This window comes from Podarcis melisellensis (genome assembly GCF_964234715.1).
Source record: "Podarcis melisellensis genome assembly, contig: HAP1_SCAFFOLD_198, whole genome shotgun sequence".
Classification (NCBI taxonomy): Eukaryota; Metazoa; Chordata; class Lepidosauria; order Squamata; family Lacertidae; genus Podarcis; species Podarcis melisellensis.
The window spans coordinates 1-15002 of NW_028113008.1; the positions used below are offsets into that span (position 1 = coordinate 1).

Genomic DNA, 15002 nt, shown 5'->3' on the forward strand with positions numbered 1-15002 from the left:
CTCTAGGTCTCAGATCTTGCTCCTTCATAACGATCTCCTAGACTCACATATAGTTAGCAGAATAGGAAAAAACGCTCAGATCAGGAATAAATTCATATCTCAAGAAATAACACAACTTCAGGTTGTTAATGAATCAGTACTACATATTCAAGGATGAAGTTTCCACTAAGTAGAGTTATCCCTTTGCCTTGAATATCCAGCTTTGTCAGTGCCAGATCAGGGTAGTCCTGTGTCAGAAGAGGGGCTCGAGATCAGGCAGCACATCATTATTATAAGGAACAATGGGGGGGTGCTTCCGCCTGGGATTCCCATTTGCCATCTGCTTTCCTTCTGCTTCTCCTGCTCTCTCCATGCAATGCGAGGCATGTAGACGGAGGTCCGTCTCCAAGAACAGGAGCTTCCCTGAGCACCCATTCAGCTGACCCCAAGCACCAAGCCTTGTCACTAGTTTTCTGACTGACCCAGACCACAGTCCCTGGAAAAGATGTAGACCTGGGTCTTATATAATGGTCCACATGGACTTCCTGAGGCCAATGGGACTGTGCAGGTGATTCATGAAGATTGAGAGGTGGAAACGGGGGTGGATGGAGGATTATGATGCCAAGGATGGGAAATGTCCAAAGGAACGATGAACCAGAGACAGAGAGGGCCTTTTCATGGAGAGAGAGAAGCTGCATTTCCTGTGAGAAAACAATTGATTTGAAAAGTCTGTTTTCCAAGATCATGCTGCTTTATTAATGAAGATTGAGGATTATGAAAGGTTGCTGATGCATTACTATCATTTGATGACATTGCATTTTCATTTTCTCAAAATTCAGAACCTGGGTAGGAGACGGGGAAATGTAGGACATGTTGAAATATGAGGTGGTCTAATGGCATCTGATATGCTCTCTTTTCCTTTGTTCTCTTCCTTGAAACCCAAACAGGATTTCCTTTCCTCCCACGCTGAGGAGGGTTATGGAGAAGGGAAACAGACTTCGAGGGGAAAGGGCACCTTTGGTTTCACTAGATATAGACATTAAAATGTGTGAAATCTGGAACATGCTTCCTTGAATGAGCACACATAGCTCACATAAACAAACCCCAAAAGTGGCGAAACCATTTAAGGTATAGAGTGTGAAAAGACTTTAACTGATAGAACACATCAGCCGACTAACATGGGCAAGAAAGGATTCAAATGCAAGGAGTGTGGGAAGAACTTCAGTCAGAGTGGACACCTCAATATACATCAACGGACTCACACAGGGGAAAAACCATTTAAATGCATGGAGTGCGGAAGGCAATTCAATCAGAGTGGAAGCCTAAATATGCATCAACTGACTCACACAGGGGAGAAACCATATGAATGTATGGAGTGCGGAAAGAGCTTTTGTGATAATGGAAACCTTAGAAGACATCAACAGACTCACTCAGGGGAGAAACCATATGAATGTATGGAGTGTGGAAAGAGCTTTCGTGATAATGGAAACCTTAGAACACATCAACGGATTCACACAGGGGAGAAACCATATAAATGTATGGAGTGTGGAAAGAGCTTCCGTAAGAGTGGACACCTCAATACACATCAACGGACTCACACAGGGGAGAAACCATATAAATGTATGGAGTGTGGAAAGAGCTTCAGTTTCAATGCAAACCTTAGAAGACATCAACGGACTCACACAGGGGAGAAACCATGTAAATGTACGGAGTGTGGAAAGAGCTTTTGTGATAATGGAACCCTTAGAATACATCAACGGACTCACACGGGGGAGAGACCATATGAATGTACGGAGTGTGGAAAGAGCTTTTGTGATAATGGAACCCTTAGAAGACATCAACAGACTCACACAGGTGAGAAACCATGTAAATGTATGGAGTGCGGAAAGAGCTTTCGTGATAATGGAACCCTTAGAGGACATCAACGGTCTCACACGGGGGAGAAACCATATGAATGTATGGAGTGCGGAAAGAGCTTCAGTCATAGTGGACACCTTAATAGGCATCAACTGACTCACACAGGGGAGAAACCATATGAATGTATGGAGTGCGGAAAGAGCTTCAGTTTCAGTGGAAACCTTAGAAGCCATCAACAGACTCACACAGGGGAGAAACCATTTATATGCATGGAGTGGGGAAGGAAATTCAGTCAGAGTCGACTCCTCAATATGCATCATCTGACTCACACAGGAGAGAAACCATATGAATGTACGGAGTGTGGAAAGAGCTTTTGTGATAATGGAACCCTTAGAACACATCAACGGACTCACACAGGGGAGAAACCATTTAAATGTCTGGAGTGCGGAAATAGCTTTAGTAATAATGGAAACCTTAGAAGACATCAACAGACTCACACAGGCGAAAAACCATTTAAATGCATGGAGTGCGGAAAGAAATTCCGTCAGAGTGGACACCTCAAAAAGCATCAAATGATTCACACAGGGGAGAAACCATATGAATGTACGGAGTGCGGAAAGAGCTTCAGTTTCAATGCAAACCTTAGAAGACATCAACAGACTCACACAGGGGAGAACCCATATGAATTTACGGAGTGTGGAAAGAGCTTTTGTGATAATGGAACCCTTAGAAGACATCAACAGACTCACACAGGTGAGAAACCATGTAAATGTATGGAGTGCGGAAAGAGCTTTCGTGATAATGGAACCCTTAGAATACATCAACGGAGTCACACAGGGGAGAAACCATATGAATGTATGGAGTGCGGAAAGAGCTATTGTGATAATGGAATCCTTAGAAAACATCAACGGACTCACACAGGGGAGAAACCATTTAGATGTATGGAGTGTGGAAAGAGCTTTAATGATAATGGAAACCTTAGAAGACATCAAAAGACTCACACAGGGGAAAAACCATTTAAATGCATGGAGTGCGGAAAGAAATTCAGTCAGAGTGGACACCTTAATAGACATCAACTAACTCACACAGGGGAGAAACCATATGAATGAATGGAGTGCGGAGGAGCTTCGGTTTCAATGAAACCCTTAGAAGACATCAATGGACTCACAGAGGGGAAAAAACCTTTAAATGCATTGAGAGTGGTAAAGCTTCAGGCAGAGTGGAACCCTTGATTTACATTAACAAACTCACACAAGAGACAAACCATATAAGTGTCAGGAAGTTAAATAATGGTAGAGGTCCATTTCTAGTGGAAGTTCTAAATCAACAGACTCATGATGAACTTTTAGAGCTGAACCCCTACAAACCATCAACAGACATGATTAGAAGCGGTTTAAATGGAAAGATTACAGAAAGTGATTTAATTATAATGGAATGTTTAAGAAACATCAAGGGACTCTCACAGGGGAGAACCCATTTAGATGTATGGAGTGTGGGACATATTCCTCTCAGAGTCCACTCTTCTTCCCAGCAATGATCTCCGAAGAAATCCGTATTCCTGCTTCAGGGCCAGCTGAGTCTGTTTCTCTTGTCCTTATCTCTTAGCTAGGTAACTCCTGTCTAATCTGCTCTGTATCGGTGTCACTCCCTGCTTCTGAGACCACTGGAAAAGAGGAGGGTCGATTCCCCCCCCCTCTAGCTCCCAGGAAAGCTGATCTGCCTGAGAATGCATTCCTACATACTCAGCGTCAGACCATTCCCTGACGCATTGCGAGAACCCTTGAAAAAGAAGTGATTTGGCTCACCATTGGAAGCTAAGACCCATAAAAGGTTGAATATGAAAGATACGTGGTTGAAGCATAATGCTATTCTGATGGAAGTAGGGGACCAATTTTGATTAAAATCTTATGATCCGTTGAAAGATAAATTAGATGATAGGTTCCAGTACATCCAGATAAATGAAGTGTTTAAAATGGACAAGAAAATTGGTTTTCAAAGAGAGAAATCCAAACTGGAAATGGAATTATTAGATACAAAACCAAAAAACCTATCTAAGATGTATAATTTATTGCTGGAATGGCATACGAAAGATGAACAAGAGAAATCTGTAATGACTGAATGGGCCAGGGATGTGGGGCACAATATCATGATGGTAGACTGGGAGAAATTGTGGAACAAAGGAATCAAATTTACAGCTTGTAATGTATTAAGAGAAAACTTGTTGAAAATGATGTATAGATGGTATTTAACACCAGTGAAGTTTGCAAAAATGTATTGTACTCATGATAATAAATGCTGGAAATGTAAAGAAAAAGAAGGAACCGTTTCCCACACGTGGACGTGCCCCAAGGAAAAAGACTTCTGGGAAAGTATTTATAATGAACCGATGAAAGTATTGAAAAACACATTTGTTAAAAAACCAGAAGCATTTTTACTTGGTATAGTGGGGGGTTAAATACCAAATAAAGATGTTACTTTTTTTCTGTATGGCACAACAGCTGCGAGAATGTTGCTAGAAAAGAATTGGAAGAAACAAGATTTACCAACTATCGAAGAAGGGCAGATGAAGATGATGGACTATAAGAAACTTGCCGAACTGACCGGGAGACTCTGAGACCAGAGAGAAGAGATGATGGAAGAAGATAGGGATAAGTTTAAGGAATATTTGAAAAAAATATGTTAATATTTAAATCTTAGAATAGCTTTGGAAGTGGATATATGCTGCAGGCTTAGAAGTAGAAGATAATGTATTTTAAAATAGTATTATTTGTAAGTGATAAAATGTGAAGTTATTTTGAGTGTGATTAAAAAAAAAGATCGTTAGAAATGATGATATATGTAAATTGCTAAAGATGAAGTAAAATGAAAATCAGATAGGTGGGACTTGGGGAAGCCCACTTCACAATGTATAGGAAAATAAGGATATGACAAGACTTTGTTTGTATTGTTTGTTTTTCTGTTTGTGTTCTTTATTTGTGTTATAAAATGAATATTTTTTTGGGGGGGGGGCCAGAAAAATCCCCATAAAAACAACTGATACGGCAATATAGCACAGATCACAGCGTGTGTTTTTGTGCTGCATGTTTGCCTGGAATAGCCAGCATAAAGCTTTGCTTCGTGAAGTCCCTGCAGATGCCGAGTTGCTGACTTTCCTCCCAGGCAACAGGAAGCGAAAGACACACATCCATTGCCCTGTGTCCTTCCAGCCTCTTTCCTCCCTTGCTCCCTTCTGTCAGATTGTGTGCCTGACTTAGGTATCCTGTGTGGTGTATTTTTCTATTGCTGAAACTGGATCTGCTCTCAGGAGCTACATTTCGTGCCTCACTGGGGACCCAGTGAGAACTGTATGCTTTCAAAGCTCAGTAAACTATTACTGAAGAAGTCCTGCTGCCTCTGTGTGCATTTTTGTCCTCAGCGTGGGAATTGCTCTGCATGTGGCCTCTACCCTGCTGATACTTGGTTCGTGCCCTGGAGTTGCTCTGCTCAAGCATGCAAGATGGTTTTTGCACCAAGCTCTGTCACCCCCACCACCGTATGATCTCCAAACACTGCTTCTTCACCATAATATCTCCCTGCCCCCTGCGCATTCTGAAAAAAAGCTTGAAATCCTGAAATTGAATGAGAGATTTCCCCCCAAGCCTATTTGCAGGATGGGGAAGGAGGGGCTACAGGTATGAGGGAAGTCTCCTGGGGGGCCCATCTTCACTCATGAACCCCATGGAGCAACCCCAGAGTCGTGCTTATTCTGGGGTTAGGAGAAGATAATAATTTTCCAAATTCCCAGAAGTTATTATTCAATCATGCTGCTAGGGAGTTTTCCTACCAGAGTGTATCATACTGATTTTACTGCTATGGCTGCTTTTGCTGTCATGGACTGGTGGGGTGAGGGGGGGGGAGGCACCAGCTGGCAGACCCACAAAGGAAGAAGGCTCAGATCCTGGGGACTGGTGGTGGGATAGCAATGAGCAGAAAGAGGGAGAAAAGGGAGCAGAATGGGAGGGGAGGTGTTGCAAGCTGAGGAGGAAACGGGCTTTGCTGAGCAGGAAGAGGCTGGGACAGAGAGCAGTTCAGACCCAGAGGGAAGAGAGGAGGGGGACCAGGAGACCCAGAGGAGGCCGGCTACTGAAGCATCCAGGGAGACACCCCCCCCCCTCCTGCTGCGACCAGCTCCCCTAATTCTAATTCTTTGGAGTGTAGCTACATGTTCCTCCAGTTGCTGGACTTTGTCTTCTAAGAGGGCAATCAACATACAATTGCTGCAGGTAAAGCTGCCTGCAACCTTTGGCAAGTTGGCAAACATTGCGCAGGAACCGCAGGCGACTGCAGCTGTTCCCTCACCCCTCTCCCCTGGTCTCCTAGAGCACACAGAGAAACCTGGTTCAGACCCCATGATCCTGCACATGATATTAAGAGGGTGTTTCCCTGCCCCCCATCATGCATCACTTTAATCTTGTTGACAATGAACTGTATTTTCAGCCCAATCACCCCGTTTGGAGAGGTCTTTGAGGGGCTCCTTGCATCTCTCTTTGTTTGAACAATCCTGGACAATTTACTGCCACCAGCAAACTTTGCCCCCTCTCTGCTCACTCCTAACTCTAGATCATTTATGAACAAGTTGAAAAGCCACAGGTCCCAATACTGATCTATAGGGGACTCCACTTTCTGCTTCTCTCCATTCACAGGAGTGTTCGTTTATTAGTACATGTTCCTCCCTCCCCCCCCCCATCCTTCTGTGCTGCGGAGGGAACCCTGCGGAAAAGTTCTGGGGTGAATTTCACTTCCCCACACATCCAACACTGCTCAGCATTCAGGGAAATGGAAGAGGAAAGCTGGCCACAATCCAAGAGACTGAGGTCAGCAGAAAGGGAAACAAAGCCTACTCCAAGGGAAGCCGCTTCAGCTTCCAGCCCGTCTGCTCCCACCATGGCTGAAGAAGAATTGCCCTTTGGGAATGGCGGAGCTGAATGGAAGCGGGCGAGGAAGCCCCACAATCGCTCCTGCTGGAGGAATAGGGGCACTGACCCCAATACTCAAAGGTGATGACCTGGTCCTTTAGGGGCACTGTTACGCCATCAGTAACCGGGAGTCCCCCACACCTGCCTCCCCCACACCTGCCTCCCACGTCCGGATTCAACCTCAATCTCTTAGCTGCCATCCATCCTCCAACCACCTCCAGAAAGACACACAGGGAATTCACTGCCTTCACTGGTTCCAGTTTAAAAGAGAGGAAGAGATGGGAGGAGCCTGCCCATTGTCTTTTCCTTCACAAATCCTTTCTTAAGGGCACATTTAAGATATGAATAAGGTGTGAGCCTGTGACCTGGCACAGGAACTACGGTAAGTATTTATCATCGCAAAAGACTGGCCAGGCTCCCCAGGCAATCCAATCAAGTGACCATTAAACAGGTAACCTGGCAGGCAGGAGGTAAACAAACCACTCAGATTTCTGTTGTAAACCGCCCTTTCTGTGATGTAGATATGATGTATGGGGGTGGGTCCTGGGGTTACACCCCTTCTGTGATGTGTGTATGACAGTGTTTTTCAACCTTTTTTGGGCAAAGGCACACTTGTTTCATGAAAAAAATCACGAGGCACACCACCATTAGAAAATGTTACAATATTTAACTCTGTGCCTATATTGACTATATATAAAGTAATTCTCTTGAATAGGAATCAAATAAACACAAAGAAAGTATTTTATAATTACTTTATTATGAAATAGTAAGTAAACAGAAATATGAAAAATTATAAAATACTTTATTTTTAAATCTTTTGAATTTTTCCATTTTTCCCACGGCACACCAGGCAACATCTCGCGGCACACTAGTGTGCCACGGAACAGTGGTTGAAAAACACTGGTGTATGATGTGTGGAGGGATGGTCTTGAGCTCCAGGGCAGGGCATTTAAAATGTCTATAGAAGGCCTTGTGTGCCATTGTTCTGGGTTCCCCCTCCCTCCTGCGTGTGGTGAGTGAGGACCCTGTTGCAATAGATCAATAAAGATCAGGCTTACTAGCTGCTTTGCTTTAAACACTTTAAATGCATCAGGATTCAATCCACCATCCTGATGGATTTCTGCCTGGGGCCCTTGATCGCCTCCTGCCTCCTAAGGGATTATGGCCTATGAATTGATCCCCCAATCACAGAGGAGTCATTAGGCGTTGGAACCCAGGAAATCCGTCAAACCGTTGACTTGGCGATTATTTGACGTTTCTACAGTTTTCTATACAGTATTGGAGAGTCGGAGGAAACAGTCCGATTCATGGTATCCGCTTCTTGCTACAATTGCATAGGCTGCTTTTCTGAGCCTCTTTGCTGTTGTGCATGGAAGGTGCCTGTGTCCACGGTCCTTGTCCTGGCCTTAGTCCGAGGCTGTGGTGGGGACTTGGGGTTTTGGGGAGTCGTATAACTGCCCCCCCATCCTGGTCTGAAGAGCACCAATACCTAAAGCACGGACACACGGCTCGTGGCGTGGGGTGGGCGAGGGAAGGATTTAGCAATGTAAACATTGGGGGGGGAACCCCACTTTGTAATTGGATTGCCAGGATCAGCCCCTCCCCCGCTCTCCTGATCTACAGGAGGAAGAGGGGAGAGGAAAAACCTTCCTCCCCGCCCCCGCTCAATTCTTTCCCTCCCCTCCCGGGACATCCTTCTCCCACCCCGCCCCCACAACCCCAAATCCCGTCCCCAATATGTTGCTCCTCATCCTCGCCATCTGCCTTCTGTTCCGGGAATAAGGGGGGATGAGCCCCCCTCCCAATCTGCCTGCTTCTCGCGGAAGTGGAGCTTCTGCGCCGGATTGCTGCTCTGCGCCGGAGCTCTAGGGTCGCGCGCTTTCGGAAAGGGGAGGATGTTGCAGTAAAGGAAATGAGACTCGCGAGCGAGGACAAAGAGGTAAAGGGGTCGCGGGGGAAGGGGAGAGAAGGATCCAGAGACTCCCTCCAGCTCCCCAAAGCGCCTTTCCTGGGCCCCACGGGCAGGGCCTGAAGGGGGCTTTCCCTGGCCCCTTGGGCGCCCTGGCGGGGGCGGACATGGGACACCCACGCCTTGCCCCGTTTCCCCCGCGCAGGCATCCCTGGGGCCCTGTAGGCTCCGCACGGATAAAGGCGGACCATGAAAGGGTTAACGGCGGCGAGGGACGCCTGGATAGAGACCCCCGTGTGGCTCGTGTGTGGGGGGGGGGTTGTCCTCTGGATGGAGAGATGGGGCGCGCAGGTCGAGGGGTGAGCCCCGCCAAGGCGGCCTCTGGGTGCAGGGGAGACTCCGGGAGAGAGGGAGGGGGTCGAGGAAGTCGGGGGGGAGCATCCCTGGGGCGGGAAGGGCAGCATTGGCGTGGGGGGGGAGAGATATACAGGAAGACCAATCTGTAGGGGGAGGTTTCCATCGTGGCGGACGCGTGGAATCTCGGGAGGGGCCGCCTTGGCTTCTCCCTCCCACCTAGGAATCGGCCACCCCTTCAAGGCGACCAGAGAGGGATCTGTCGAAAGTGGGGGTCCACTCCCCCACCCCTTCCTTCCTGCAAGCTCCATCCTCTTCCCACCCCATAAACACCTGCCCTGTCCAGACGCAGCGGTTCAAATCCCGAGGGGGAGGGGCGAGGCCTTCTCAGAAGCCGTTCTCTGTTTCCACAATCCCACCCAGGAAGCAGCCAGAAACCTCTTCCTCTCTCTCAGCCTGCCATCTTTGTCTTTTCCACTGCCTGCTTCATTCAGGATGAGGATAATGTACACCTGTCATCAGAAACAGGGGTTCAGAGTCCATGGAATGGCTCTCAGCATGGATATAGAAGTTGCACCTCAAAAGCATTTCTGTTCCTCTTATTCTTTGTAGGCAGTGTCAAAGTGACTGACAAGCTGAGATTCTTCCCAGTCAAAGGACCCATTTTCATGGTAGACAGTGCCTGTGGCTGGAGGCTCTACATACAAGGTGTGCCTACACAGGCCAAAGAGTGCCAGGATTAGCACAGGTGAGGTGTGTGACCTCCCCTAATTTACAGACTGCATGTGAATGAGAATTTGTGGGTGGGATTACAGTTTAGGGCAGCCCTATGATTTTCTCCAGCCATGACATTTCGTGAGCTCATATTGCAGTACGAAATCCAAAATAACTACAAAAGAATAACAATATAATAAGAATGATTGTAGTATTTCTACCTTGCCTAACTGGCTGGGTTTCACCAGCCACTCTATGCATCTCACAGTACATATAAAAGACAGTAAAACATCAGACATTCAAAACCTCCCAATACAGGGCTGCCTTCAGCTGTCTTCTAAATGTCAGATAGTTGCCCATTTCCTTTCCCTCTGCCTGCTTCCCTGTAACTTCGCTTCTCACGGGTTGTGTGGGGGGTGAACCAGCAGAAGACCCTCGAAGGAGGACCTCAGTGTCCAGACTGAGCGATGGGGGTGGAGACGCTCCTTCAGGTCTACAGAGAGTGAGGCTGTAGGGCTTTAGGTCAATGATCTTGCTCCTCCATAATGATCTCTAGAGCAAGTTTGACATACAATTAGCAGAGTAGGAAAGAAAGCTCAGAGACAGCAAAAAATTCCTTCAGCAAATAAATTTGTGACTGAAGGCGTAACAGGAATCTATGCCTGAAAAATGCAACCGAGGCAATTTAAAGATCAGCACCAACAATGTGAATCGTGCTCAGAAATGTACTGGAAATCAGTGAAGATCCTTTCGGATTGGTGTTATGTTGTCTCAGCGGGTGCTCTCATTCTGTTGTCTAGCTGCCACATTCTGGATTAGTTGCAGTTTACGAGTCACCTTCAAAGATGGCCCCATGTAGCACATGGCAGTAGTCCAAGCAGGAGATCACCAGAGCATGCACCACTCTGGGGAGACAGTCTCCAGGCATGGAGGGTCTCAGCCAGCATACCAGATGGAGCTGGCAGACAACTGCCCTGGACACAGAATTGACCTGCGCCTCCATGGACAGCTGTGAGTCCAGAATGACCCCCAGGTTGTGCACCTGGACCTTTTGAGGCACAGTTACCTTCATCAGGTCTAGGGAGTCCCCCCACACCTGCCTGCCCCCTTTCCCCCGGGACAGTATTTCTGTCTTATCAAGATTCAACCTCAATCTGTTAGCTGCCATCCATCCTTCAACTGCCTCCAGACCCTCATACAGTACCTTCACTGGTTCCAATTTAAAAGAGAGGTAGAGCTTGGTATCATCCACATACTGGGGAACACCCAACCCAAACCCCCTGATGATCTCTCCCAGCATCTTCATATAGATATTAAAAAGCATGGGGGAGAGGGTGGAGCCCTCAGGAACCCCACAAGTGAGAGCCCAGAGGTCTGAACACTCATCCCCCAACACCACTTTCTGGGGTTCTTTTAAAATATTTATTACTTTTCCAACAATTTAAACACTACAAGAAAAAAAATAAACAATACAATACAAAACAAAACAATACAAAAACACTACATAACACTAACACATTAAACTAACAAAACAAAACAAAAACAGTTTAAAACACATCAAACAATTTCAATATCCTATCTTTCATTCACTTATTTCAACGACCTCCTCACACCTCCCTTTTTGTATTCCACTTCTGTTAATTGTTTCAGCAATTCCTTTCCATCTTCCTCTATTTTCTATCCTATAATTATCTTAACACATTCTAACCTTATTTTTTCCTTTAAAACTCTATTAATCTAAACGTAAAGGTAAAGGTACCCCTGCCCGTATGGGCCAGTCTTGACAGACTCTAGGGTTGTGCGCCCATCTCACTTAAGAGGCCGAGGGCCAGCGCTGTCCGGAGACACTTCTGGGTCACGTGGCCAGCGTGACAAAGCTGCATCTGGCAAGCCAGGGCAGCACACAGAAATGCCGTTTACCTTCCCGCCAGTAAGCGGTCCCTATTTATCTACTTGCACCCAAGGGTGCTTTCGAACTGCTAGGTTGGCAGGCGCTGGGACCGAGCAACGGGAGCGTACCCCACCGCGGGGATTCAAACTGCCAACCTTTCGATCGGCAAGCCCTAGGCGCTGAGGCTTTTACCAATTCCTTATAACATTTCTACTAAAGCCATATAACTTCATTCCAACATTTTTCTAACATTCATTAATTTTACAGTATTTCTGTAAATAGTCTTTAAACTTTTTCCAGTCTTCTTCCACCGACTCTTCTCCCTGGTCTCGGATTCTGCCAGTCATTTCTGCCAGTTCCATATAGTCCATCAACTTCATCGGCTATTCTTCCCGGGTGGGTAAATCTTGTGTCTTCCAATACTTCACGCTGAGTATTCTTGCTGCTGGTGTTGCATACATAAAAAAAGTTCTATCCTTCTTTGGCACCAATTGACCGACCATGCCCAGGAGAAAGGCCTCTGGTTTCTTCAGGAAGGTATATTTGAATACCTTTTTCATTTAGTTATAAATCATCTCCCAGAATGTCTTAATCCTTGGGCATGTCCACCAAAGGTGAAGGAATGTACCTTCAGTCTCATTACATTTCCAACATTTATTATCGGGCAAATGGTAAATTTTTGCAAGCTTGACTGGTGTCATGTACCACCTATAAATCATTTTCATTAAATTTTCTCTTAGAGCATTACATGCCGTAAATTTCATACCTGTGGTCCATAACTGTTCCCAGTCAGCCATCATTATGTTATGTCCAACATCTTGTGCCCATTTAATCATAGCTGATTTCACCATTTCATCCTGAGTGTTCCATTTCAACAGCAAGTTATACATTCTTGACAAATTCTTAATTTTTGGATCTAACAATTCTGTTTCCAATTTTGATTTTTCCACCTGGAAACCAACTTTTTTGTCCAAATTGTATGCCTCCATTATTTGGTAATAATGGAGCCAATCTCGCACTTTGTTTTTCAATTTTTCAAAGCTCTGCAAATTTATTCTGTCTCCATCTTGTTCCAGAATTTCCCAATATTTCGGCCATTTGGCCTCCATATTGAGTTTTTTCTGTGCCTTCGCTTCCATTGGTGACAACCATCCTGGGGTTTTCTTTTCTAACAAATCCTTATATCTTATCCAAACATTAAACAATGCTTTTCTAACAATATGATTTTTAAACGCTTTATGTGCTTTTACCTTATTGTACCACAAATATGCATGCCAGCCAAATGCATTGTTGAAGCCTTCTAGATCCAACACGTCAGTGTTTTCAAGAAGCAGCCATTCTCTCAGCCAGCAAAAAGCAGCTGATTCATAATAAAGTTTAAGGTCTGGCAGGGCAAATCCACCTCTTTCTTTGGCATCAGTTAATATCTTAAATTTTATTCGAGGCTTCTTGCCCTGCCAAACAAATCTGGAAATATCTTTCTGCCACTTCTTGAAACAATCCATCTCATCCAAAATTTGCAATGTTTGAAACAAAAACAACATCCTTGGCAACACATTCATTTTTATCACAGCAATTCAGCCTAACAATGATAACTTCAAATTTGTCCATATTTCTAAATCCTTTTTCAGTTCAGTCCAACATTTTTCATAATTATCCTTAAATAAATTGACATTTTTAGCAGTCATGTTAACCCCTAAATATTTCACTTTCTTAACCAATGTTAGTCCTGTCTCCTCCTGAAACTTCTCTCTCTCATTCACAGTTAAGTTTTTCTCTAAAACCTTAGTTTTCATCTTGTTCAACTTAAAACCTGCTACCTGTCCAAATTCTTGAATCAGCTCCAATACCCTTTTAGTATTAGATTCTGGCTCCTGTAGAGTCAATACTAAGTCATCAGCAAATGCTTTCAGTTTGTACTGTTTAGCTCCCTAATCATGTTTAACAAAACCTCAAGGACCGATATAAAGAGCAATGGAGAAATTGGGCAGCCTTGTTGTGTCCCTTTCTCAATCTTAAACTCTTCTGTCACTACATTGTTCACAATTAATTTTGCCTTTTGTTCTAAATAAATTGCACCTATACCATTCTCAAAACCTTGACCTACCCCCATCCTCTGTAGATTCTTCTTCATAAAACTCCAAGAAATGTTGTCAAAGGCTTTCTCTGCATCCACAAATATCAAGACTGCCTTAGTATTGATATTCACTTGTAGTTTTTCTAGAATATTATTTATATTCCTCATGTTGTCAGACAAATATCTGCCCAGGAGAAAGCCCTCTTGGTCTTTATGAATTTCTTCTACTAACACCTTTTTAAATCTTTTAGCCAAAATATCTGCAAAAATTTCGTAGTCCACATTAAGCAACGATATGGGGCGGTAGTTCTTAAGCTATGTCTTTTCAGTCTCTGTTTTCGGTATAAGTGTAATGTAAGCTTCCTTCCACGACTCTGGTGCCTTTCTCCTTCCAATATTTCATTGCAGACTTCCTTCAATGGTTGTTGTGATGGGACGATGAGCTGCTTGTGCGTAAAATGCAAGTCCCTCAGAGTTTGATCAGGTTTTCAAACCTCTGCCTGTGACGGAGCCCCTCCAGCATGGCTGCGTCAATCACTAGTAGAATCCGAAAGTGGCTGCTTTCGGAAACGTTTCCAACATAAAAGCTCCTTAACGGAAACACGTCGTCTGGCCTCTCGGCGTGACAGTTTCCGTCGAGGTGTGGGTGTCCCTATAGGAGGTCCTGAGACCTCCCCACTGGTTTCGCTTGAAGCGTCTCTGAGCCATCCCTCCGACTCACTTTCCCTTGGAGTTCTTGCTCACCCTCTACTGGTTCCCTCTTCCGCTGCTACTGCTCTCTCAACCTCAGGGAGCCTTTGCACCTGCGGCGCTTTAGATGTCAGTTCCCTGACATCCACCTCCCCTCCAGGGCCCCCTTCACCCCCTCCCGTCTCCTCTCCTACTGGCGGTGAGGAGGTAAAACCCCTGAAAGAACCTCCCTCATCTTCCGACGTCGCGAACACTTCCTTCCACTTGTTGCTGTTCCTACTCTCTAGGTACTCTTCGTCATCAGAGTCCACTCCATCTTCCAACTCCGACTCCGCGAACCCTTCCATTTCCTCTTCCTCATCGGTGGTGCCGAAATACTCCCTCCTAAACCTTGCTATAGGCTGAGGTTTCCTCGGGAACCTTTGGTGGAACGTTTCTGTTAAAACCTCGTCATTGACTTCCTCTGCACTTACCCAGGTGTTTTCTGACTCCGGTTCCCCTTCCCACGCCACCAAATACTCCACCTGATTACCCTTCCACCTGGAATCGAGGATTTCCTCTACATGGTTGCGGCGT

General features: G+C 45.4%; 1 protein-coding gene and 1 long non-coding RNA gene across 2 annotated transcripts; both read left to right on the top strand.

The window, feature by feature from the left end:
• Positions 1-928: 928 nt before the first annotated feature.
• Positions 929-4803, top strand: LOC309362419 (uncharacterized protein). The gene is made up of 2 exons (XM_081931765.1): positions 929-4107; positions 4155-4803. Exon 1 carries the CDS (start codon positions 1158-1160, stop codon positions 2943-2945), a length of 1788 nt encoding a protein of 595 aa, XP_081787891.1. The 5' UTR covers positions 929-1157; the 3' UTR covers positions 2946-4107; positions 4155-4803.
• A 3884-nt stretch (positions 4804-8687) lies between these two features.
• On the top strand, positions 8688-10591 carry LOC309362422. Its single transcript, XR_014164955.1, has 3 exons — positions 8688-8730; positions 9671-9802; positions 10569-10591. It is a non-coding gene; the product is annotated as an uncharacterized lncRNA (long non-coding RNA).
• Positions 10592-15002: the final 4411 nt, after the last annotated feature.

Coding starts and splice junctions, on each gene's coding strand:
- LOC309362419 (XM_081931765.1), top strand. CDS start 1,158: ATGGGCAAGAAAGGATTCAAATGCAAGGAGTGTGGGAAGAACTTCAGT.